This window comes from Lepus europaeus, chromosome 21, assembly GCF_033115175.1.
Source record: "Lepus europaeus isolate LE1 chromosome 21, mLepTim1.pri, whole genome shotgun sequence".
NCBI lineage: Eukaryota > Metazoa > Chordata > Mammalia > Lagomorpha > Leporidae > Lepus > Lepus europaeus.
The window spans coordinates 11,992,841-12,019,126 of record NC_084847.1 but is presented as its reverse complement, the minus strand read 5'-3'; the positions used below and the strand labels follow the sequence as shown (position 1 = coordinate 12,019,126).

Sequence of the window (26,286 nt, the reverse complement as noted above, 5' to 3'; positions counted from 1 at the left end):
ATTTTTGGATCAGGTCTGACAGGGAGGCGAGAGGCACCGTTGGTCTGAGTGTGCCCACCCCTTCCTGCTGGTGATAAGGGGCGCGGACCCAGCCTGTCTGCTCCACGCCCAGTCTCCCAGACCTGCCTCCCGACAGCAGACCTGGGTGTTACTCATTCTGGAAGCAGGATGTGGGAGCAGGTGGGGAGAGTGTGCCAGCCCCGCGCTGGGGGAGGGAGGTGCTGGCTTGAGTGTGACAGCCTGCAGACTGGCCCAGGCCCAGCTCCGCCAGTGTGGGTCAGCGCAAGCTCAACAACCCTTGCTGGCAGCCCCAGCTCTGCATCTGGAAATACTGGTGTCCCCCAAGGCAGGGGAGCAGGGGTGTAAAACACTGCGCTGTCCCCAGGCCCACAGTGTCCCACAGCTCAAGTCGGGCACCCTGTGGCCTGAGGAGCAAACGTGGGAGGGAGGAAAACGTTCTCCCTCCCTTCACCTGGGGAACCTCAGGCTGGCTCCCGCTCGCAGTGCCACAGCAGGTCAGGCGACACGTCCTGTGCGCAAGGCGGGTTTTTTTTTTTTTCATGTTTTCTATAAAATTACTTTCTCTTTTTACAGGTTTTATCTGCATAAAAATCTTTTCTTATTTTATCTGTATAAAAATATTTTCTTATTTTTATTTCAAGTAATTTCTTCAAACTTCCAGATGCAGAGTTTGAGTAGAAGCTTCACTCAACGATACACAGGGTGAAAGAACAGAGTCACGAGGGAAAACAGGACAGAAGCTTATCTTCGCAGCCAGTCTTCAGAGAGCTCACATTTCACACTTGTTTTCACGCTGGAAGGAAATGAAAGGCCATCAGTCAGCTCATTCCATATTTACAATCACAGCACTTGGTAAAATTGTATTTGCTGCTTTATACGCCGGGACAGGACAATAAAGATTACATATTATACAGTGCAAGGTCAATTTACAGAATGCTTCCTTGAACAAAGCACTACCGTGGAAATTAATTTTACAGATTGAGTTCCTCAAAACAAGCCCTAAGCAATGATTTTAGGCCGCACAGGTGCAGCCGGGGATGCTGGGAGTGGCCCTCTGCGCACCGCCCGCCATCCCACCCGAACTCCAGGGATTGCACAGAGGAGAACAGCGAGCGTCGTCCGTCATCCCAGTCTCAAACCCGATCCTCTTGGAGGTTTTATTATGAAGCCTGGCACCTCTTCTGTAAGTCGGAATCACTCATTGAATTTTAGATTTTCCCCTGCATTTTCGATGGGCAACTGTCTGCCTGTGACAGCTTATTCCTGCTTTCTGAACCTCAACTTCCGGGACAGGCTTGGCCCCATCAGGCCTGGTCTTGGGTGCTGGGAGCCTCTGTCGGGCCCCGAGGCCAGGGCAAGGGGGACTGTGAACGCCGTGTCCTCTGAGCGCCCCGATTCCTGGCAGCCATCACGGCCTGAGCCTCCCAGGTCCCAATGAGGAAGGCGGCTGGCGGCCCTCCGTGCGTGCGTGGGGTGGCCGTCTCCGGGAGGGGGCCTGGCCACCGCCTGACACACAGCAGCACCTTGTCTTGTGTTGGCTGAAGCAGGAGGCCTCTCCCTTCAGCCCTGCTGCGCCCCGGTGTGTGGGGGCGGGGAGACCGGCGTGTCTCGCGGGCCTGGGCAGGCCACTCACAGCACCTGGGTGTCCAGCCGGCGGACCTCCTTCACCACGAGGTCGATGTTGATAATGGGGTTGAAGTACAGCGCCCAGTAGAATAAGCAGTTGCAGACAAACTGCGGGATGAGGGGCCAGAACATGGCCACGAAAAGGCCCTGCGTTGACACTTTCCAAAAATGGCTCCACATCCTCTGAGGCACTGTCCTGCAAAAGGGAGATGGCAGTTGAGCTAGGTTCAAATCCCCATTAAAAAAATAACAAACAGGTGCCGGAGATGTGGCAAAGCACGTAAAGCAGCCACCTGCGGTGCCGGCATTCCAAATGGGTGCTGGTTCCAGTCCTGGCTGTTCCACTTCCCATCCAGCTCCCTGCTAACGGCTTGGGAAAAGCAGCAGAAAATGGCTTAAGTACTTGGGCCCCTGCAACCACCCTGGAGACTCAAATGAAGCTCCTGGCTCCTGGCTTCAGCCTGGCCCAGTGCTGCTGTTGTGGCCATCTGGGGAGTGAACCAGTGGATGGAACATCTCTCTGTAACTCTTAAACAAACAATTGTTACACGTATTGAGAGATACACAGGGAATCACTTTAACTGCGGCTCTGACTCCCTGGCCCACAACACAGGCAGCTCTCCGTCTTGCCGGGTTGCACGCCCGAGCAGCAGGAGGTGTTCAGTACCATTTCGAAGGGGATCTCTGTCGCACTCGGCCTTTCTCTCCCAGTCCCGGTGCTCCAAGCATCTTTGACACGAAATCACACTTACTTCAGCTCGCTTCTTGACCAGATCCTCCAAAAGGAAAATAATTCCAGAACCGAGAGTAACATGGCGTTGACGATGAGGAACCGTGACGTCCAGTAGTGCACCTCCAGCCAGTCCCAGGCGAATTCAGCAATCAGCTGGTACGGAAGGAAGGAGTACTTGACAAGGAACTCTCTCCACTGCTTCCACGTGGGCTCTCTAAGGTCCTTGAGAAAGGAACACATGGACACAGAAATCACATACCCAAAACACCGTGACCGTCCCAGGGAGTTCTATGTTTATTAACACACACACCACTCTGAAGTGACATTTCCAAGGACTGGGCCATCCTCCACTGCTTTCCCAGGCCATAGCAGAGAGCTGGATGGGAAGAGGAGCAGCCAGGACTCAAACCGGCACCCATATGGGATGCTGGCACTGCAGGCGGGGTCTTTACCCGCTACGCCACAGCGCCGGCCCCTAATTCACCTTCAGTTATTAAACTTCACCAAAATAGTTTGAACCAAGGCACTTATTTCAGAACTGTGGAAACTCAGGAATGAGAACCTAAGCCTGGGTTATCAGGAAGTGACGTAGCCCAGTGTTCTGGCACGGCAAGGGGAGCTCCGAGCATCGCTGAGAGCCTGCGGCTCAGCTGTGGAGAGCGACAGCAACAGGCAGTGTGGGGAACTACAAACACCGCAGGGAGGGAGTTTCGGGGGGCAGAGGAGCTTCCCCATCACCGCAGATGAAGCCTGCCTGGGGCAGGCAGGGGCTGTTGGGGTGGATTCGAGAGGGAACGTTCTACAGGGTTCTGTGCTCCGACTGTGGCAAGTGAGTCACAGCGGCACGGGGAATCGGGAAGGCCAAGGCGGGCAAGGGGCACGCGGCCGCGCTGCTTCCCGAGGTGTGGCATCGCTCTTTATGAGTGTGTTACGACGCCAGCACTCGGTGCTTTCTGGTACACACAGATGAGGACCAGCCCGACACAGGGAACCCAGGGACCGTGCCCACCAGCAGTCCCGCAGGCTCGCTGGGGCAGACCCCAGAAGGAGGCGGCCTTGGCAGCCGCACTGTGGCTTCCTGTTTTCAGGCCAGGGGCACAGAGGTGGACCTGGGGGTCCTGGCAGCGGGGGATTTCCAAACCGGAAGGCCCACAGATCCACTGCTCTAGACCCACGTGATCTCCTTCTATAACAGAAGCAGCATGTGTTCCGTCTGTAAACACTCAGGTGCAGAGCAGCCCCTCTTGCTGTCTAAGAGGGAACAAAGTGAGCTTCTAGCCACGGGAAAGGCCCCACTTCACTTTCTTTTGTGGGGGGGCTGTGCCTGCAAACTTAACCCAAGGGCTGGCTGGCATCTGCTCGCACGGAACAGGCCGCCACCACATGTCCAGTGTCCTTCCCCACCCACACCGGGCGCTGGGACAGACCTACCAGAAACCTGGAGACCACGTCCTCCCCGGCGCTGTCCTCGTGCAGTGGGCAGATGGTGTGGATGAAGGGCAGGAAAGTGTCCGTGTAGTCAAACAGGTACAGGTAGAGCAGGCCGAGTCTGGGGGAGCTCTTGAGGGCGTAGAGCAGGAACAGGGACCTGCCCGGGTTCACGGCCTGCAGAGGACAAGGCGGCCAAGGTCACGTTACACCGGCTCCCCACTGCGCTCCTCCTCTCATGCCCCCGGCCGTCGGCCTTGTGCACGGTGTGCAAGATGAACGGCAAGAAGCAGCCTAGTGATTCATACAAGAGTGCTGCAGTGAGCTCAGGGAAAACGGAATGAAAAGGTAAGTTTATCCACCTGCTACAGTGGGGAGGGTGGGGAGGGACGGCTTACGGGGGCAGGCACATGTGCTCACCATCTGGGCTGTGGCGATGACTCCACGGCGGTCTCTATGTCACAGCTTAACCAAGGATTATTTAAATACTGCAGGTCTCTTATGCCACAGTAAAACTCTTGCTCAACTATGTAATGCTATTAATGGTTTATTATTCAATTATTTTTAAGTGTGACTTTATACAGATATAATTTGAAAACTGCGGCAACAGAAAGAGGAGAGGCAGAGAGAAGGGAGAAGAAGAGATGGAGGAGATGGAGAGAGGGAGAGAGGGAGAAGGAGATAAAACCTCCCATCTGCTGGTTCACCTCCCAAATGACTGCAACAGCCAGGCCTGGGCTAGGTTGAAGACAGGAGTTATTTATTTATTTACTTATTAAATCTTTCCTCTATTTTTATATAGATCTGAAATTTTCTATAATGAAAGATTTAAAAAAATAGATTCGGTTTCTGAGGCCTGCATTGTGATAGAGTGGGTTAAGCTGCTGCCTCCAATGCCAGCATCCCATATGGGCACCAGTTCAAATCCCAGCTGCTCCACTTCTGATCCAGCTCCCTACTAATAAACCTGAGAAAGCAGCAGAAGATGGCCCAAGTACTTGGGCCCCTGCCACCCTTGTGGGAGACCCCGATGAAGCTCCCGGCCCACACCAGGCCATTGTGGCCATTTGGGGGGTGAACCAGCAGATGGAAGATCTCTCTGTATATAACTCTGCCTTTCAAATAAATAAATGAATCTTAAAAAAAAAAATTCACCTTGTGTTAGACCTTATTCCAGGCCTGAGGTAGGACAGGTACAAAAGTCACCTGAATGTCCTGGCACACGAGACAAGGAAGTAGTAAGAGTCACCAGGTCACGGCAAAAGGACTCACCGGCAGGTGCATTCTACTTCACCTGGAATGTTAATCAATGGCCTCAGAAAACAACTGGAGAGGCGCCTGTGCAGAAAAGAGGACGAGCCGAGCCTCGAGAGAGTGACAACTAGCATGTACCAAACACATCAAGAGTGTGAAAATCCCCAGTTACTGCTCCCACAGAAAGGAAGTCGCATTATTCTGAAACCTACAAATAAAGGGAAAGAGTCAAGACTGTACTCCTGGAAATCAAAAGTAAGGATTTATTTATCTGAAAGGCAGAGTTAGCGAGCAGGGGGCATCTTCCATCCACTGGTTCACTCCCCAAATGGACACAACAGCCAGGGCTGGGTCAAGCTGAAGCCAGGAGCCAGAAGCTTCTTCCAGGTTTCCCCATGTGGGTGTAAGGGCTCCAGCACCATCTCCCTTCTGGGATACCAGCATTGCAGGTGGCAGCTTAACCTGCTACACCACAACGCTGCCCCGACATTTCCTTTCTTAAAGACTTATTTCAGCTAGTAAGTGGAGGATGAGGAGATTAACGTATAGTCATTTTGCAACCCTTAATGAACCAATGGATCTAAATAATCAATGATCACAGTGACTGGGACCATCAGAAGACAACGGGGTGTCCAGAGCCTCCTAATGGAAAACACAGCACAGGACAACAGTGTCACCTAAACATCAAAGCCAAACCAGAGCAAGCCTCTGGTTCTCTCTCTCTCGCCTCCCTCCCCCAACCAATAAAAATAAACCTTAGAAAACACTATTCATGGATTTCAACCTTTTTTTTTTGCCAGGCAGAGTTAGACAGTGAGAGAGAGAGAGACAGAGAGAAAGGTCTTCCTTCCGTTGGTTCACTCCCCTAATGGCTGCCACCGCCGGCGCTGCGCCAATCCAAAGCCAGGAGCCAGGTGCTTCCTCCCAATCTCCCATGCGGGTGCAGGGACCCAAGCACTTGGGCCATCCTCCACTGCCTTCCTGGGCCACAGCGTCGTGGCTCACTTGGCTAATCCTCCGCCTGTGGTGCCGGTACCCCAGGTTCTAGTCCTGGTTGCTCCTCTTTCAGTCCAGCTCCCAATTTCTAAGATCTCTGTGAAGTCCCCGGTACATTTCAGGAGGTAAACGCTATGGGCGGAAGGCTGTGCTCAGTCCACACTTCTTCCTAGGGAGTGAAGCCTTTGACCCCACGCGCCTGTGCCCGTGGACAGTTCCCCAGGGGCACAATTAGAACAGGCGTGAGCTGCAGGAGCACGGCTCTTGCCGGAGAGGGAGAACCCGGGGGGCTTCGGTTGCACCTGCAGCCTCCTCACTCCTAAACCAAGCAGCGGGCATGCGGACGGCTGTGTGCTCTGCACGTCCTGTTTATCTGCACGTTAGCAGGTGAGGCGCTCACCTTGTATTCCCAGAGGTTCTGGGGCGGCTTCATGCCCAGGGCTTTGACGCGCTCCAGCTCCAGGAGGATGGCTCTTCGGTGGCTGCTGTTTTCTATGGCGTACGGCGCCCGGGCAAACTCCTCCTCTGTCAATGTTAAAAGCAGCCTGTGCAGGGGCAGGAGGGTGAGATTCCGTGAGATGACGCAGCGGGAGCAAACCTGCCCCACTCAGAGGCCCAAGGTGAGGTGAGCCCCTGCAGACAACAATACCTCTAATAACAGAAAATAACAAAGGCGTATCACTGGCCAAACCCCTGATCCATGCCACTGGGCAGGGTGAGTGGCACCAGCCCCTTCTGTGGAAGTCTTTCATTCTCAGTTACGTACTCTGACGTCTGACATATTACTCTACTTTTTAAAGTTTGTGTACAAAACAAAAGTATGTGCACGAAACAATGAAACTAGAAGGAACTCCAGTAACATTATGACACGAAGCGTAGCTATTTGTCGGGCATGTGCGTTCTGCTCACATCCCATAGCTGCCTGCCTAGGTGTGGTTCCCAGCGCCAGCTCCTCACCCCGGCTTCCCACCTCCGCAGACCCTCGGAGGCAGCAGCAATGACTCAGGTAATGGAGTTCCTGCCACCCACGCGGGAGATCTGATTGCTTTCCTGGCTCTAGTCTTAGCCAGTGCAGGCTTCTGGGGAGTGCACCAGCAGATGACCAGAGGGGAAATCACTCTCTCTGCTTCTGTTTTCGTCTCTCAAATTTAAAAGAAAGAGAAAGTAGGCACTGTGGCACAGAGGGTGAAGCCACTGCTTGGGATACCACATCTTACACTGGGTTGCCGGTTTGAGTCCCAGTTCCTCTCTAGTAATAATGGCACAAGTACCAGGATCCGATCCCTGCCAACCACGTGAGAGACCCAGATGAAGTTCTTGGCTCCTGGCTTCAGCCTGCCCCAATCCTGGCTGTTGCAGCCATTTAGGGAGTGAACCAGCCAATGGAATATCTCTCTCTCCATATCTCTCGCTCACTTTCTCTGTTACTCTGCCTTTCAAACAAATAAATAAATCTTACCCAGCCTCCCCACAAAAAAGAAATGAACTGTTTTGGGGCAGTGATTCAATTGATAAAAACCTGAGATGTTGTTTCTGCTTACACCAATTCATGATTCCAAACACCCCCGTACCCTGGCAGAAGAGAGCCCAACAGGTACATGCAACCCCCTGGAAGTCTGAGCTGTGGTCCTTCTGCGGATGACTGGATGACATTCATTAGTGTTGCCCAGGTTCACTCCCTCTGACCCAAAAACTCCAGTTCTAGAGAATGACCCCTCGATGGAAGAAGGTTATGCAAGAGTCCATTACAATAGCAAGGGAGAGAGATTGTTTTTAACCATAATTTGGGGGGAGGCGAATTCTCACAAACACAAATTGGGAGCTTTTCCCCTCCCCAGAGGATTGCTGGAGGCTCAGAGAGGGCAATGTGGCTGGGCTGGAAGGTGGTGCAGGCCAGCAGCCTGTCAGTGGACTGGGGAGAGCGGCTGCTCCCTCCGCCCTGCACGGTGCTCTGTGCACCACACCTACACAGGTGAGGGAACATATGCAAGTGCACATATGAAAACAGGCTGTTCAGTGCAATTGTATCTTCAGTTTAAATAAAGAAATGATGCATGTTTGTATCTGTATCCACACTGAGAAAGTCTAGAAAGGGGTCTACAAGGTAACAGGGGTCTTCTCTGAAGGCCGGCCTATGAGGGAGCTTCACTGTCAATATCACATAGTTCTAGGTTACTCTTTTAAAATCACAAACATACCTTACTTTTATAACCAGGAAGCAGAAAGACTAAGAGGAAACTGACATGAAATGGTACGGGTGCTATAGAAAACAGAGTTCCTCAAAGTTACGCAGTCCCCACGTGACCCAGCCACTGCACGCCAAGAGTGCTGAGAACTGTGCCCTCTCAAAGCCCTGCACGTGAATGACCACAGCAGAGCATTGCTCCTTACAGCCCCGAAACGCAATCAACCCAAATGTCCACCAACTGATGAATGAAGAAAGTACGGGCTAGCCACGCTCAGCCACGAACAGGAAGGGTACGGACACCGGCTACGTCGTAGGAGAGCCTTGAAAACACTATGCTCAGGGGAAAAGCTACACAGAAAAGGCCTCGTATCGTCACAGGCCACATCGTCACCGGGGGTCCAGAGCAGGCAAATCCACAGGGACAGAAAGCAGCACGGTATTTGCCAGGGGTGGGGGATGACCACTCTCTGGGGTGATGGCTGCACACATCGGAGACTATACTGAAAATGACTGGTATTATACACTTAAAACGGGCTGACTTTGCTACATGTGAATTGTGTCTCAAGAGAGCTGTCTTTCGAGATGGCCTTGGTGTGTCAGAAGATCTTGTTCCTCACCTTCCATTTACTCTTTCAGATAAAAACCTGTCTCTGTAGAGAGAGGCCCAGGGGCCCAGCTGCTCCAGCCAGAGGACAACTTCTTCCGCTGTCCACTTGGCCACAGCCTTGTGGACCAGGAGGTCGTGCTCGGATTCCCTGCTGCTCCAGTGATACACAAGCAGGACCACCTGGGGAGAAGGGACAGGGACCTTAAGACACAGGGAGGCCAGAGGGAAGGGAGGAGGCTGAGCTGCAAGGCATGAGGCTGCGTCTGGACGCGGCAGCAGGGCCACACGACGGCCACGGAGAACTGGGAGCGCAGCTCTCCCGCGCTCATCTCTGCACAGAGACCAGAACAGGGCTCAGCACGGGGCCCCCGGGGGCAGCTGCACGCTCGACCTCTTCCTTCAACTTGCTGAGCCAAACTGACACTTGTGCCTTTCCTGCCGGAGCACATCTAGATGTCCGTAGCACAGAACTGAAAGAGGAAAGTCTACACTGGCGGCCTCTGCAGGGTGGAGGCCAAGTCTCCAATCCCAGCTCAGGCTCCTTTCTGTGCTTCTTCCCTCAGCTTTGACACGGGAATAATAATGGAGCCCGCTGCATAGGTTACGAAGAGGATCAAGCAGGATAAAGCTGACAATGACCGGGTGCGGACCATTATGTGGTCTACACGAGTAAGCAACATTCCCAAAGAAATCATATGGCCCAAGCAGATTTCAATGTATGCACCGCAGTCCATGCTGTCCTGTCATCAAGTATTTCCACGATTTCAACAGAACTGACCTCAGTGGACACCAGGGACAGGGGGTGCGCAACAGGGGGCACAGAGAAACAAGGAGATGGACTTACCGCCACACCAGTTAGAGCCGTGAGCACGCCGGAAAAGAAACCCCCTCCTCTCTGCTGATTGCCTCGGCCTGCGCTGGCAGCTAAAGGAAGCTGGTCATGGCCGTGTTTCTGAAAGGCTGCGAGACTCTGGACTATGTCAGTGTTCTGCTGAATGTCTTCCAGTCTCATTCTAATGGCATCAGGGAATAACTTCTCAATGGCATCTCTGTGAGAACAGCGGGGGGAAAATCACAAGCCAGATGTGTGACTTACAATTGATAGGCCAAAATAAAATTGTCAACCTTTAATGTTATGCAGGGACCTAAGAGCATGGATAAGAATATGTCTTCTATGGCCGGCGCCGCAGCTCACAAGGATAATCCTCCACCTGTGGCGCCAGTACTCGGGTTCTAGTCCCAGTTGGGGCACAGGTTTTGTCCTGGTTGCTTCTCTTCCAGTCCAGCTCTCTGCTGTGGCCTGGGAAGGCAGTGGAGGATGGCCCAAGTCCTTGGGCCCTGCACCCGCATGGGAGACCAGAAGGAAAAGCCTGGTTCCTGGCTTCGGATTGGCGCAGTGCGCCGGCCGTAGCAGCCATTTGGGGGGTGAACCAACAGAAGGAAGACTTTTCTCTCTGTCTCTAACTCTGCCTGTCAAAAAAAAAAAAAAAAAACAACAACAACAAAAAAAGAATATGTCTTCTAGCCATATTGACAAAGGCAAAAAATTAGCAACAATCTACATTTCCACTGTTAGAGAAACAGCAAAATGAAATATAGTATTTCATACACATGCCTTTAAAAATGAATTTCTTGGCTTATTATGTGTCAAGATGGATAAAGACAGATATATGGCCAGACGATAGGCAAACTGCAGATGGCACACCACTGGCCAAAGATGTGCATTTTCTATTAGCACACTATTCACTCTAGGGAAAAAGAGGGACGGAGTCTAAGATGGAGTAGGACGGAGTCCAAGGGGCGTGTGGCTCCACCAGTAATCTTCCAGTATCTAAGGAGAATGCAGACAATGAATGCACACACACATGGCTTATGTTATTGCTGCGGTTCCTATGCTTGTCCCCTTGAACTCATGCAGGAGGTGCGGTCCCCAAAGTCTTACACTGAAGGCACGAAGTGGCCAGAGACCTAATCCAAGTCTGATGCCGAGAGGTGGGGGCTTCTGAGGTGATCAGACTGGGTCAGGCATTAGCGTGGAGACCCTGGCGACTTTATAAACGGAGACCACACACACACAGGCTCCTTGTTGCAATGTGACACGGCTAGCTACATTGTCTGTGAGCTCAAAATAAACCTCTTTATAAAGTAGCATGCCTCAGGCATTTTGTTATAGTAAAAAAAAAAAAAAAAGCTAGTTAACAGAGCTGTGAGAAAATAGTTTCTGAAGAGGAAAAAGCCAAGGTGAGCTGGCCCCTGGGTTACACCGCAGGGCTCTTTCAATTTCAATTTTATATAGTCAGAGAACTCCTTCAATTCAAGATTGACCTTCCTATACAGCAAATCTGAGAAGAGCCAAGTGTAAACAAACAACATCTCTTGTGAAAGAGAGAACGTTGGGTTAACGTTTTCAGAACACTCTGGTCCTCGCTTCGTATCTGGAAGGCTGCACGTATTGCTAAGGCAACAGCCATTGAGAAGTTATTTCCTGATGCCATTAGAATTAGCTTTCAGCCTCCAAGACCTCACAGGTCCGTGACGACTGCAGGGAGCAAGAAAGGGCGGGCCCTCTGGAAGGCCTTGCTATTGGCGTGTGACACTGTGTGGCAAGCTCTACTACTGTGACACTGGAACAGAGTTACTCAAGTTAGGAAAACAAACCAGCACCAAACCAGGTGTTGAGGAGTGTACAGTTCTCCCTCTTTCTCTATTCCTCCCAGTGTTCCCGTAAACACAGATCAATAAAAGGCACGCTACGGTGCAGGATCACAGCAAGGGTCTTGTAATCAGAACTGAGCTGCAGCTTCATGTACAGTAAGGAGGAGACAACGGCAGCCCGTGAGGCAGCGAGCCTGAGGCCTTCCCGAACCCAGCAGCACCCTGGACAAGCTACAGGGGTGGGCCTGGTGTTACCTGAGCAGGATGTTGACTTTGGGGAAACCTTCCCACTTTTCTCTGCATTCCGGACACTCGGTTTTCTTTGAAGACACCCACCACAAAGCAAGGCAGTGGCGGCAAAAGCTGTGCCCACAGTTCAGCGTGGTGGGGTTAACCAGGATGTCATAACAGCAGTGGCAAGAAAATTCACTAACAGAAATCTGGGGGCCGGCGCTTTGCAGATGGTCTTCCTTCTGCAGGTCCACGGGGACCTGATCGTCTTTCTGAGGCTCCTCCATCTCAGCAAATTTTGGACTCCACAGCCATAGACGATTTCAAATGCAGGAAACTGCTGCAAAACATCAAGTCTAGGGAAAAAAGCAGTAACAAATGGACAAGTAGTGGTTGTTTGAGATTATTGCCATTCTAGTAAAGATCTACTTTTTAAAAAATAAATGTTAACTTAATTTGCTTTTACTTGAGAGCAAGACTATGCCTGCAATAGCTGGGGCTGGCTGAGGTCAAACCCGGGAGCGAGAACTCAATCCAGGTCTTCCCACGTAGGTGGCAGGTACTTGACTACTTAAGCCATCGTCTGCTGCCTTCCAGGGTGTGTATTAGCAGGAAGCTGGAACAGGGAGCCAGGAGAGGACCTGAACCTAGGAACTCTGATAGGGCGACCAGCTCTCCCAACTGGCGTATTAATCGCTAGGCCAAACACTCATACCCCAAAGCTCTAATTTTTGAATGTAAAAATCTTGATTTATGAGAATTCACTTTCTATCAACAAGACCATCACTAAATTTCTTTTTTGGTCTATTTGTTATACCTTTCAAAATTAGGTGAAGTAAAACACTGTAGTGGGAAGTTCGATAGACTTAGAGCCTAGGGGTGGAGAATTCTCTCTTTCTCTTCATTAAGTTCTTTGCAAATGATAGTTTCTCTGGCCACAGCATTCCTAGGTACATTTCTAAAGTTCTTCCCAGGTATATGATTTTATTTATCTATTTATTCGAGAGGCAGAGTAAGCTCCCATTTGCTGGCCCACTCCCCAAATGACTGCAACAGCTGAGACAGCCAGGACATAGCCGGGAGCCAGGAACTCAATCGAGGTCTGCCACGTGGGTGCCATGCACCCAACTGCCTGGGCCATCAGCACTGCTTCCCAGGGTCTGCCAGAGCAGGCCGCTGGGATCTCGGAGCCCTGTTTTCTCAGAGACCTAAAGGCTTCTGGCGAGGATTAGAGTGAAGCGAAGCGGCCGGGATGGTGTATGGCAGAAGCAGCGTCTGAACAGGTGTTCTTCACACTGCTTCTCGTCTTCTGGTGCAGGAGAGTTCCTCAGTCTCCCTACTGAGTGGGGGAGAGGAAGGCAACTGCCCTCTATCACCCACGCTGGCCACGCATTGGAGGCGCAATGGTCAGGAACACGGGTCCCAGGGCGGTCTTCCCTAACCCCTGCCATGAGACGTAGCTTCCCCACATACAAACGGGGGCGCTCATGTTGTGGGCTGGCTGTGTCCAGAGTCTTGTCTCTGATGCAGCAAGGAATTTACGGACAAGACACCAGAAAGGAACAGCAGAAAACATGACACACGTGAGAGGGAGGTGGGCACGACGGGGACTGAGCTGCACCTGTGACGCTGAGTCCCGATCTGGGATCTGGAGGCACAGGCGTTGAGTCTGGGGTGGGGTTGAACTGAATAGTCATATGGGGTGGTATTTTGGGGTGGGTGTAGGTACCTCCCATTTTCTTGCCTGTTCTGGAAGTCTGGGAGGCGTCTTGGTGCGAGCTGCATCATGGGAACAGGAGTGTCAGTCATGGTTATTCTAATGATACCATGATAGGCTAGGTATAGGTCATCGTGAGGACGCAGCCGACGTCCCTGTTGGTCATTCCCAGCCAGTGCAGGTTCTGTGCCGCAACTCTGTGGAAAGAGTGGTTTTCCACAACACAGAGCGGGTGGTGGTGGACTAGGTGGGGTTGTAGGGAGGTATTTCCCCACTGGGACGTTTGCAGAATTAAGTTAAGGGAATGCACTGTAGTGTCTAGCACAGAGCCTGCTGTGTGGTTATGTATGCCATAAGGGAGAGCAATTTACTTGATTTTTAAATGCAGGGAAAGAGAATTTTATCACCTTTTACAGGCCATACAACCTCACATACGCATGACAGGACTGCATTTTCAATAAATAAATTAATAAACAATGATTAGAAGAAAAGTGTTAGAAGTCTCTGATGGAGGAGGATCATGAGTGATTTTTTTTGGATTGGGTTTTCTGTATTTACTAAGTTGTTTGTAATGAAAACATGATAGGAGGCAGTATCCCTAAAGCCGAAAGGAAAACGAAGAGACACGGATGTGGGAAAACACATTTATGGGCCTCACTAGCAGAGCGAGGCCAGACTGCAAACCTAGGGAAGAAACTACTTCAGACAGAAACTGGGCCACTATAAACAAGCAGCACCAGGTGTCTGGGAAGCTTCAGCTGAGGTGACAAGACTCCCAGGTGGAACAGCGTGGTGAGCAGCTGGAAATACCAAGCTGTAATGAGGATGAAGGAAGGGGCTGGCGCCGTGGGGCAGTGAGTCAAGCCACCGCCTGAGACGGCGGCCTCCCATATGGGTGCCAGTTCATGTCCCCGCTGCTCCACTTCCAATCCAGCTTCCTGCTAATGCGCCTGGGAAGGCAGCGGGAGATGGCCCGGACACTTGGGGTGCTGCACCCATGTGGCAGACTCTGATGGACTTCCAGGCTCCTGGCTTGGGCCTGGCTGTTGCAGCCGTATGTGGAATGAACCCATGGACAGGTCTCCTGTCTCTCTCTCTGTAGCTCTGCCTTTCAAATAAAAATAAATCAGTAACAAACCACAGCAGCAGAAGATGCTAAATATGTGGGCCTTAGACTCATTTGCTGAGAAATTACAGAAAATACACGTTGAAATGAATTTCTCACCAGTGAGCCTTTTTAAACTAGAATACCCAGCAGTCCCTGCTTAGATGATCTGAAAGCGTATTTCTTAGGAGAAAACAAATCACACTTGGGAAAAAGTATTTCAAAGGTGTCACTTAGCCAATCGAGGCGCCTGCTGAGGCTGCTTCGGGGCCAGCTCAAGTTGGCAGCTCTGCCTCTGGTCACTTCTAAGGTGCAGCAGCATTCCTTTGAGGGAGTGCCTTGTGAACGACCAGATCCAGCCCCACCACAAAGTGTGACCTGGCATGGCCCGGCGCTGTTCTGCATGGGCGCACACCCTCCTGCGCTGACGTAGATCAGAGGGCTCTTTGAGGAGAAGGCCCCGGCTACTGGGGATGTTTACCGCTGCTCCCTGCAAGCTTGGCTAGGTCGGCAAGAGGCGCGAGCTGCCAGCAGCTGAGTTCCTCCTGCACAGGGCAGCATGTGGCAGAGCCTCGCGTTCGGCCACTCTTCGGTCCACTTGTTTTTGCCTTGTCTCCGAGGCCTCGAGCAGACCTAGGGGATGTGGGCAGGGCTGGCGGCAGGTGAATCATTTCGCTTGCCCGCAGTGCACCGTTCACATGGATACACTTCTTGTTTCTGAAATACAAGTGTCCATTGCCTAGTTCAAATAGGAAGAATGCTTGCACTTGGACAAGCCTCTGAAACAGCAAATAAAAAAAGGTTTACAGGGCCAACAACAGATGCAGCACCACAGAACTGGAGAGTACTCCAACACCCAACACCTCTGGAATCCCACAGCGCCAGTCATTCTGAAGAGCTGGGGTTTCAAGGTAAAAAGCAGGGTTTCTGGAATGGGCATTTAGCGCTGGGGTTAAGATCCTGCTTGGGACACCAGCATCCCATCCTGGAGCACCTGGGTGAGTTCCAGCTCTGCTTCTTTCTAGCTTCCTTCGAATGAACACCCTGGGAGGCAACAGGTGCCACCCACATGGGAGATCCAGATGGAATTCCAGGCTCCTGGCATTGGCCTGGCCCAGACCTGAGTGGTGTTGTCATTTGGAGAGCGAATTGGCAGATGGAAGATCTCTTTTCATCTCTGGCTTTCAAATAAATGAAAACAAAATAAAGTAATACACCTAGGAGTGGGCACTGAGCCTGGCAGGTAAGCTGCTTGCGCCCATTGTCGAAGTGCCGATTGCCTCTGCCAGCTCCCTGCTAACGCACACCCCAGGAGGCAGCAGTAATGGCTCACCTAGTTGGGTTTCTGCATCCGTGGGGGTGACTTGGAGTTTCCCATTGCAGCTTCACACACACTCCCTGACCCTGTTGTAGGATCTGAGGAGTGACCAAGCAGATGGGGCACTAGCTCTGCCTCTAAAGTAAACAGATTAAGAAAAAACAAAAACAAAACCTTACTTCCTAAGGAACACACCATCTCTGAAATTTAGTGCCAAGAAACACAATACAACCTCAGAAAGCACTAATATTCGTGCACATATGCACAAATGGCAAAATTGATTTTTTTTTTTTCCTACTGTGTTTACAAGTTTGTTCTGTTGGTACAACTGACAGAAATCAACTCTCACGGGGTGTGCGCTGTGGTACAGCAGGGTAAGTTGCTACTTGGGATACCCGCATCCCATATCAGAGAGCTGGTTTGAGTCCCAGCTACTCTGCTCCTGATCCAGCTTCCTGCTGGTGCATCCCAGCGAGCAGCGGATGGTAGCCCCGGCGCCTGGCCCCTGCCACCCACGTGGGAGACCCAGATGGAGTTCCAGACTCCTGGCTTCAGCCTGGCCCAGTCCTGGTTGTTGCAGGCATTTGGGAAGTAGAGAATGGATAGAAGACTGCTCGTTCTCTCTTTCTGCCTTTCAAGTAGATCTAAACAAATAAATATTTAAAAACAAACCTAAACACTCTCATAACCTCTAATGACTTGGGCAATTCCAAGATACCCATTAACACAATCATTTCTGTTTTCACAAAGACATACCTACCTGGCAGTACAGTGATCTGAAAATCCCCGAAAGAAAAGGGGCAGGCCACCACGACCTCCCAGTAATACTAAGCAAATTAACTACAGAACCCAGGAAGAACATGGCCGTTCCTCCCCGGGACAGACTTGACTGGTGTGTCCAGTGCTTCACTGTGGGCTTATCCACAGGGGCTGTTATTGATTGCTGTTACTGTTTGCTTCTTAAGACATCCAACTAACATTTAGGAAAGTCGATTAACAACGTAATTTTATTGAGCTTATGAAACAATGTATTAATTCTAGGTAAGCGTGGTTATACTCCAGCTAATAATGACCGCTAAATGCTCAGGAAGCCCAATCTTCATGTTCAGCTGTATACGTTCATGGTTCCACCTTTTCATTCAACATCTATTTATTGTGAGGGATAAGTTTTACTATCATTTCTATTTTTTAAGATTTATTTTATTTATTTGAAAGGTAGAGTTACAGGGGCCAGCGCTGTAGCGCAGCAGGTTAACGCCCTGGGCTGAAGTGCCGGCATCCCATATGGGCACCGGTTTGAGACCCGGCTGCTCCACTTCCAATCCAGCTCTCTGCTATGGCCTGGGAAAGCAGTGGAAGATGACCCAAGTCCTTGGGCCCCTGCACCCGAGTGGGAGACCCGGAAGAAGCTCCTGGCTCCTGGCTTCGGATCGGTGCAGCTCCGGCCATTGCGGCCAATTAGGGAGTGAACCAGCGGATAGAAGACTTCTCTCTCTCTCTTTGCCTCTCCTCTCTCTGTGTGACTCTGACTTTCGAATAAATAAATAAACCTTAAAAAAAAAAAAAAAGAGAGAGTTACAGAGACAGAGACAGAGAGAGAGAGAGAGAGAGGTCTTCCATCCACTGATTCACTCCCCAAATGGCTGCAACGATCGAGGCTGGGCCAGGCAGAAGCCAGGAGCCAGGAGCTTCTTCCAGGTTTCCCACGTGGGTGTAGGGGCCCAAGGGCTTGGGCCATCCTCCACTGCTTTTCCAGATGCATTAGCTGGGAGTTGGATGGAAGGTGGAGCATCCAGGAATCAAACTGGGGCCCATATGGGATACTGGGGAGGCTTAACCCATTGTGGTACAAAACGGCCCCAAGAGCCAGCTTTAAATCACAGTCTGACTTGAAGCCCGCCCTCGGACCACATTATCCCACTAATGTAACTGACAACAGTGACTTGCTCAAATGACTGATTAAATCCTCCATCATCTAGGCCATACCACAGAGCTGCTACCACACAGCTAAGAAAAACAAACTGGCGAAAACAAACTAGAATTTGACAGTGCTGCATTTTGGAACCTGAACTCCGCCTGGTAGCCATTAGCATCAACATGCTGTTCAAGCAGAACCATTTACAACAGAAACAGGAGTGGCTCGGGGAACTCCTACTCCTGGCACCCCAGATCTTCTTCTGGGGATATCACTGTAGACCCTGGCAGGACACTACAGATATTACTGGATGGCAAGAGTGGTCATTTCTAGGGACCGTGAAATAAATGTTCCCAAGGGTAAGCGAGGCAAGAGTTGGAGATGGCAACAGGAACAGAATATTATGCACTTGCTGCAGTGGGCAAAAACTGGCTCCTGCAGTAACACCAAGGGAGCACACCCAGCATCTCACTGTGTCACCTTGTGTTCTTCCAGCTCCACACAGACTTCCTTTCCAGACAGGTGGTGACCTCTGGGGTAAAGGTTGCTGGTTCTCTTGGATGTTGACTTGTGTTGACTTGCTGCCTACAGTTGAAGTCCCATGATTTATTGCCATTGGGCAGTGTTGGGCAAGACAGGGCAGGCTGAGGATAGCCTGTTTTTTTTTTTTTTTTTTCTTTTGAGCCTGTCCTCTTTTGTTTCTGTTATCTGGCACATACTCAAGGACCTATCCCATATAAAGCCTCTTGATGGATATGACTTAGAAAGCTGCCAAGAACTACAGGTGCCACCAAAAACCCAAGCTTTAACTATTGCTTCTAGCTTTTGTGTGTGTGTGTTTTTTTTTTTTTTTGAAGATTTATTTACTTGTTTATTTGAAAGACAGAGTTACAGAGAGGCAGCTGAGGCAGAGAGAGAGAGAGAGGGAGGGAGGGAGGGAGGAGGGGGGATCTTCTATCTGCTGGTTTGTTGCTGTGGATTGGTTCTGAGAGAAGTGCAAGTGGGGGCAAGAGGCGTGGAGTCACCACAAAGACCCTGGGAGTTGGGTGAAAGCAGGCCAGAGGCGAATAGCCAGCAGACTCATTTATTTCAGTTGGTACTGCAGCTTATACAGCCGAGGCAGCCAATCTGGTCAAGGGGCAGTTTATGCCCTAACCAATCACAGCCCATTGCCAGGCAGGCTCCATTGCCAGGTAGGTTTCGAAGCCATTCCTGAGTAACTGACGCTTGCTTGCCAGGGGCCATTTTGGCATGGCCTTCTCATTCCACCACATTTCCCCCTTTTCGTTCATTTTTGAGCAATGGGAGGCATGATTCTTGGCCATACCATTGTTGACCCCGTTTCCATGTGGTCTCCGTACGCAGCTGTGCCTGTCTTAGGTTGTCCCCCAGGGGATCTTACCCGTCATTGACTAACCAGCGCTCAAAATAGGAGACCACAGAGTGCTTGCTCAGATGGGGGTAGGAATGAGGAACAATGGTAATCAGGAATGGCGTGACCGCACACAGGCTGTGGGCCATTTGAGTGGCTGACCAGAGCTAGTGGGGTGTAAAACACTAGCGGATGTGGCTATGGGCAGTTCCTCAGGGTAGGATGATAGGGCAGGTGTGTCTGCTAACAATGAGGACTCTCAGTCTTGTTCAGCTGGTTCTGGTTGGCTGTCAGTTGCAGGCTTGATGTTTCTGGCTGCTACCCAAATGGGCTGTCCCGCGTTCTCTGGAAAGACACAAGCATATCCTCGGCCCTTGGTTAGGAAAAGCCTTTCTACAGGCGTTGGAATCCAGGGCCTGAATTCTGTGTCCACTTCGAGATTAAAGGCAAACATGCAGGTGGGATGGGGTCTAGCAGCTGCCCTGAGAGCCTGGGGTACCTGGGGACTGCCACAAATGTGGGGATCCTCACTGGGTGCGGATGGGATGATCTCACATGGTTACTGCCTTGAGGTCTTCTAAGTTCATCCCACGGGTATTTGGGGGGGTGGCTGACTAGGCATTGCTGCGTTGTCTGCAGTCATGTCATTTTCTTTTTCTTTTTTTTTTTTTTTAATGACAGGCAGAGTTAGACAGTGAGAGTGAGAGAGACACAGAGAGAGAGAGAGAGAGAGAGACAGAGAGAAAGGTTTTCCTTCCGTTGGTTCATCCCCCAAATGGCCACTATGGCCAGCGCTGCGCCGATCCGAAGCCAGGAGCCAGGTGCTTCCTCCTGGTCTCCCATGCGGGTGCAGGGCCCAAGCACTTGGGCCATCCTCCTCTGCACTCCTGGGCCACAGCAGAGAGCTGGACTGGAAGAGGAGCAACCAGGACAGAACCGGCGCCCCAACTGGGACTAGAACCCGGGGTGCTGGCACCGCAAGCGGAGGATTAGCCTAGTGAGCAGCAGCACCAGCCTGTCATGTCATTTTCACTGTGAGAGCGCTTTCTCCCCTCACTGGGTCATTCACCAAGTGGCTGCAACAGCCAGAGCTGGGTCGGGCTGAAGCCAGGAGTCAGGAGCTTCTCCTGCGTCCCCCACGTGGGTACAGGGGCCCAAGCACTCGGGCCATCCTCTGCTGTTCTCCCAGACTCATTAGCAGGCAGCTGGACAGGAAGTGGAATAGCCAGGACTCGAACTAGGGTCCATATGGGATGCTGGCACTACAGATGGTGGCTCTACCTCTATACCACAGTGCGGGCCCCTAAAATAACTTCTTTGGTTCACATATGCTGACATCTCCTTTTCTGATTCGGCTGGCACTTTTCACACACTACTATTTCAGTCATGTCTTGGTCTCTCCAGGCAAATCCTCAGCTCCTTGAGGTCAGGAACTAAATCATAGAATTCTAGCATCATAACTGAGAGTAGCTCGAGATATGGGTGCACAAAAATCAAATCAACGAATATGTGACCCCCTACGAGAGCAGTGTAAGACTCACCAGGGAACTCTGGTGAACTTGGACCAGTATGTCTGGGAAAGCAGCCCAGGACCATGCATTTTAAACAAGGCCTTGAGTAGCTGCACCTGCACAGCATTTACAGGCCTAAATGACTCAGATAAGGCATGCCTAAAGTGAGCAAGATAAAGTGTGCATAACATTTCTGATCCTCTTCCTGCTAACTCCGCGCCTCTCCATGGCCTGAATAATCCTCTTAAAGCAAGACTGACCAAGCCTCCCCTTCAAGCAAACCTTCCGTACTACCAGAACATAAAACCCCTAACTGTAATCTTTATGGCCGGTCAGCAAGCAGCATAACTTTTTAACTTAGAGCACAATCTCGCCTTGAGAATTAAATGCATGAATATAGAAACACCACTCACGTTACTTATTCCCTGCTCACACCCCGCACTGTAGTTCCACCTGTTAATTCCTGCTCCTAGGGCATTCCCCCACAGTCCCACACCGGTCCCTCCACCTGTAACACAGCTCCACACCACCTCTGGGCCAAAAGCATCCGACAGCTGGACCCAAATCCAGCCTTTAATCACTAACTCCTTGTGACCCAAACGAACGTTTCCTATCTGTGCGTTAATGTAAGCTTTCCTTGTGCATGTTTCTCATCTCCTGGCCGGCAAGCGCTCTGAAAGGCTGGTGGAGTTGAAACACTGAGGTGTCAGGGGTGAGACTGAGCGGGGCTCCAAACCCGGTCTCCACTGTATTCCCCCTGAGCCCATTTATCAGTCTAGGAAAATATATCAACTTTGACAGGCCAAAGATCAGATGACAAACTCGATCCAGAGATACTCCAACCAAGCGTGCTGTATGGCTGATCATGAATTATTAACAGTGGCATTTGCTGAGCGCAGGCTATGCAGTTAATGCCAATGCAAAATGTTGGAGCACCCCCCCCCCCAAGTCCCCCGGAGAGGCCCAGTTTTTCTACCAAGTGTATGTGATACCCAGGGACACGCAGAGCACAGTGGTCCAGACACAGCCAGGCTGGCTGCCCGCTGACACGCAGGGTCTGTGCAGGCTTTGGGGTGCCTGACCAGCCACAGAGCAAAGCTCCTTCTTACTGGCCTTTCGGGCGTGACGTCAAGACCACCCAAAGAACTGACCAATAGGCTTGGGTGGGGCGGACCCAGCGGCGACAGTTAAGGGCAAGGCAGCTTCTGGGTTCTTAGTTTCTCATCTCCAAGGCGGGGGCATCGCCTCCTGCTCCCCCCCTCCAGGACCCCCAGTTAGACACAACCTGCTCGCCCCTTCCTTCCTCCTTTTTGGAAAAAACAAAAGCAAAAACTTTTTTGCACAAGTTCAGGTTTCCGAGTCGTGAGGCTTGGCAGAGTCGAGCGACTCTGGGGTTTGGTCTTCCCCTTCCTGCGTTACCCTATTTTATAACGCGGGAGCGATCACCCCACACTCAGGCCGGACTGGGCCTCGCCAACTGGGCCGTAAGCTCAGCCTGGCGCCTGCCAGGAGCCCGACGGGTCCCGGCGGGGCTGGGGCAGGCTCTGCCGGCAGGCGGGCACCCGCACACCCCTCCCAAGCTGTGTGCAGTCACCGCTCCCACCCCGACCCCGGAGGGAACGCAAGCAGGGTCCAGTCACACCCACTGTGCCCACGCAGGGTTCTTCGGAAGGGGCGAGGAGAGGTGGCCAAGCAGGGGTCGGCACATCGCGGTCAGGACCAAGGATGCTCAGGACGACCCGCGCCCGGGCGAGACAGGGCTCGCGCGCCAACCTACCCCGACCGCGCCGAAGGGGTTCCCGCTCCGTCTTCCACACCACGCCCCAAGACCACGTCCGGGCCGCCCGCTCCGCCGTTCCCAGCCGCGCCGCTTACCAGCTCACTCTTCCAGCGACCGACCTCCGTCCGGACCCCCGGCGGAAGCACAGGCGGAGGTAGCGGATTCACTTCCGGAAGTAACCTCAAACAACCAGCCGAGGCGACGGCCCCCGGCCCGCGACCATAGAGGAGAGGCCGCGCTGGTTTGCCAGCCCCCTCGACCCTGCGACCTCCCGGCTGCCTAGAGCGGCCAGCCCCGGCGGGGAGGGCGCATGCGTGCCTTCGGGCCCCGCCCCTTCCGCTTCGCGGGCCGGCTCGGGGGCGGGGCCGCGGAGCCGCCGCCTGAGGGCTGGGAATCTGTCGCCTCTAGCTCTTGTCAGGCGGCTGCTTCTGTATCCGGAGGAAACGGTTTTGTCCAGAAACTTAAAAATTACAGATTTACACTGTACTCCTCACGATACAAGCCGCAGTGTTAAGATCAGAGTTAAATAGTGTGATCACCTTGGCTTCCCCCTTACCCCCAGCATCCGGGTCCTTTGGGAGCTCAGGCTGATTACCGTTTTTTTTCCTAATACATGTTTATTTTTTATGCCTTTTGATAAACATTTTTAAAGAACTTATTCAAAATTATGTGCACACATTTTCATCATCACTTGTGGCAGAGAAACAGCGTCTGTATTTGCGCGAGCTCTCATTTGCTTTCCATGATCACCTAACACACTCCCTTGTTTTCTCTTGCACTGTTTGCTTTTTGTTTATTTATTTTGCTAAGTGCTTCTAAGGGGCACATTTGATTCCCGACTTTCCCCTTTTCCGCCCCACGTTTAAGCTCCAGAGGGGACAGGGTCCGTGCTTTCCGGGTCACCGCTGTCTCCTCACCCGCACCAGGAACCAGGCGAAAACCTCGCTTTCTTCCAGCGCGAAGGCCACGCCCCGGGGACTCCCCTGGCCACGCCCCCTCCCCAGTCCCTGGGAGGAGCGCGGGAGCCCAGCCTTGGCCCCGCCCCCGCCGTGACGCCAGCGCTGACGCAGGCGCAGCCGGCGCGCGCTGTTTCCGGAAGTCGCGGCCGTGTGGGCTCCGCTGCTGCTGCTGCCGCTGGGGACGCCGCCGCATTCGCCGCGGAACTCTGCGAGTGGAACGGCTGAGGCGGGCCCGGGCGAGGCCGGGGTGCCGGCCGCTCTGCAGGAATGGAGATAATCCGGAGCAGTGCGTGTCCGCCGTGCACGTCCCCGCGGGCCCCCGCGGCCCCCTCTCCCAGCCCGCTAGGCCCAGACGGCGGCCAGCTGGTTTGGCGGGGCCTGGGGCTGAGTCAGCCCCCCTCAGGGCTGTGCCCTCGCTTCACCCCGAGTGCCTCCTGGGGCCTCGTCCTGTGGCGGGCGGTGCAGCCCTAGGGGGCCTTGTGCCCTCCGGCGCCGGGCCCCGACCCCGGGCCTTCGCCTTCCCCGACCAGGGCGCCCCGAGCGGCTCAGGCACCCCTGGGGCATCACCCATCCCGGCCGGCCCTGGGCCCTGCGGCCTCGGGAGCCCCTAGCGTGTCCCCTTAGGAGCCCCGGAGCGGGACCGCCGGTTCTGAGCCTCTTCTCGGTCTCTCCGCAGATTTTAAGAGTAATCTTCACAAAGTGTACCAGGCCATCGAGGAGGCGGACTTCTTCGCCATCGATGGGGAGTTTTCAGGTATCCCTGCCCTGCGGTGCCTAGTGGAGGCCCCTCCCGCCTCCCGCCTCCAGACCCCCGGCTTCTCCTGCCTGCGTAGCCTTGAGCCGATCGTCCGAGTGTTAACGTTTGCACAGCGAGGAAGGGGTGCAGCAGCTTTGTCATTGGCCAGTCTCTGAGGGGTTCAGCCGGAAACGGAGGCTTTGGGGGTGCTTGAGAAAGTTTGACATGTGCGCGGTGCAAAGCTTGAGGGTTAGGGTCAGGCTTTCCGTCCCCTTTTGTGGGGAAATTGACACAACACAAAATGTGCCGTTTGGACTGTCTGGTTTCCGGTACAGTGGCTTCAGGTCCATTCCCACCGCTGCAGCCGTGTTCCCCGACTGAAACTACACGTGGAGTCCATTCTTCCCTGCCCCTGTCCGCTGGCAGCGTGTCGGCATTTTAGATACCTCATTCGTGGAAGTGGCATCATAAAGTGTGTTTTTGTCGCTAGATAGGGCCAGCCTTTTGTAGGGACATGCGGGTATTGCTTTGTGCATTCCTGGAAAGAGTCACTGCCTGCCTCAGCAGGTGTCTGTGTGTGTGTATCTACCAGTGCTTAAAATTTTTTTTATTGTTGTGGGGTGCAAGGACTATTTTTTTTTTTGAAAGATTTATTTATTTATTGGGAAGGTAGGGTTAGAGAGATTGACTTTCCATCCACTGTTTCGTTTCCCAAATGGCTGCTGCAGCTGGGACTGGGTCAGGACCAAAGCCACGAGCTGCATCCGGGTCTCTCACATGGGTTCAGGGGCCCAAGCATTTGAGCCGTTTTCTACTGCTTTCCCAGATGCATTAGCAGGAAGCTGGATCAGAAGTGGAGCAGCTGTGGCTTGGAGGGTAAGGCCGCCGCGTGCAGTGCTGGCATCCCATAAGAGCGTGACTTTGAGTCTCAGCTGCTAAACTTCCAATCCAGCTGCCTGCTAATGTGTCTGGGGAAGCAGTGGAAAGTGGTCCAAGTCCTTGGGCCCCTGCACCATGTGGGAGACAAGGAAGAGGCTCCTGAATTTGGACTGGCCTCGCTCTGGCCATTGTGGCTATTTGGGGAGTGAACCAGCAGATGGAATGTCTCTCATTGTCTCTTCCGCTTTCTCTGTAACTCTGCATTTCAAATAAATAAATAAATCTTAAAGAAAAGAAAGTAGAGCAGCCAGGATTCGAACCAGCAGCCATGTGGAATGCTCTTGTCACAGATGGTGGCTTAACCATCTAGGCTACAGTGTTGGTCCTGAAGCCTAATTTATTTTTTTTTAAGATTTATTTTTATTTATTTGAAAGAGTTACAGAGAGAGGTAGAGAAAGACGTCTTCCATCCACTGGTTTACTCCCCAAATGGCCACAGCAGCCAAAGCTGAGCTGATCCGAAGTCAGGGCCAGGAGCTTCTGCTAGGTCTCCCACGAGGGTGCAGGGGTCCAAGGATTTGGGCCATCTTCTACTGCTTTCCCAGGCCATAGCAGAGAGCTGGATCAGAAGAGGAGCAGCCGCTACTAGAACCAGCTCCCATACGGGATGCCGGTCCCTCAGGCCAGGGCTTTAACCCACTGCCGCACAACGCTGGCCCCAAGACCAATTTTTAAATTGTGAATGTCAATGTGAACAGATACGCCTTTGGTTATCTGATTTTACATGTTTAGAAAAATATACTTCTTTATAAATCCATCCATAAATCAATTTGATCCTTGGTTTTAAATATTCACTTTTTAGCTAGAGTCAGTTCCTTGGGAAGCTAAGAGTTTTCACCAGAAATAATATTCTCTTTACCTTAAAAATGACTTTGTACAGATGTCACTGCAAACTGTTGACCCAGACTGGCACTCTAACAGTAATACACTGAAGGATTTGTTAATGTCTGATTTTGCATTAGTCCTTTAGAAAGTAGCAATTCTTACTCAAGCACAAAGGTTATTTTCTTAAGCGATAGTTGTAAAACCCACGTTAGACACTTGAACTGCCCATTCTCAAGTCAAAACAAGTTTATTGTCACAGATTGAGTATCCCTTATCTGAAATGCTTGGAACCAAAAGTGTTTCAGATTTTGGTTTTGTAATATAAAGGATGAGGTATCTTGTGATGGGACTCAAAGCTGTTAAATCCCTT

The 26,286-nt window shown here is 52.1% G+C and overlaps 2 protein-coding genes across 8 annotated transcripts in view; one reads left to right on the top strand and one right to left on the bottom strand.

The window, feature by feature from the left end:
• Positions 1-611: 611 nt before the first annotated feature.
• Positions 612-22,751, bottom strand: BFAR (bifunctional apoptosis regulator). 6 transcript variants are annotated; one of them, XM_062180722.1, is made up of 10 exons: positions 22,553-22,750; positions 15,895-16,016; positions 11,764-12,095; positions 9,698-9,902; positions 8,864-9,033; positions 6,459-6,603; positions 3,812-3,985; positions 2,400-2,602; positions 1,660-1,843; positions 615-814 (listed from the first exon to the last, which is right to left on the bottom strand). In XM_062180722.1, the coding sequence occupies exons 3-10, from the start codon at positions 12,024-12,026 to the stop codon at positions 791-793; spliced, it is 1,368 nt and encodes a 455-aa protein (XP_062036706.1). In that variant the 5' UTR covers positions 12,027-12,095; positions 15,895-16,016; positions 22,553-22,750; the 3' UTR covers positions 615-790. The 6 variants fall into 6 exon arrangements, with proteins under 6 accessions (XP_062036709.1, XP_062036708.1, XP_062036706.1 ...); XM_062180723.1 differs by lacking the exon at positions 22,553-22,750 and adding an exon at positions 22,455-22,525; XM_062180720.1 differs by lacking the exon at positions 15,895-16,016.
• An 818-nt stretch (positions 22,752-23,569) lies between these two features.
• Positions 23,570-26,286, top strand: part of PARN (poly(A)-specific ribonuclease) — a 166,655-nt gene continuing 163,938 nt past the window's right edge. Inside the window, exons 1-2 of one of the 2 annotated variants that reach the window (XM_062179669.1) lie at positions 23,570-23,702; positions 24,093-24,170. In XM_062179669.1, coding sequence (XP_062035653.1) covers positions 23,684-23,702; positions 24,093-24,170 — 97 coding nt within the window. In that variant the 5' untranslated portion in view covers positions 23,570-23,683. The remainder of the gene's footprint in view (positions 23,703-24,092; positions 24,171-26,286) is intronic. The other variant, XM_062179668.1, reaches the window with a different exon arrangement.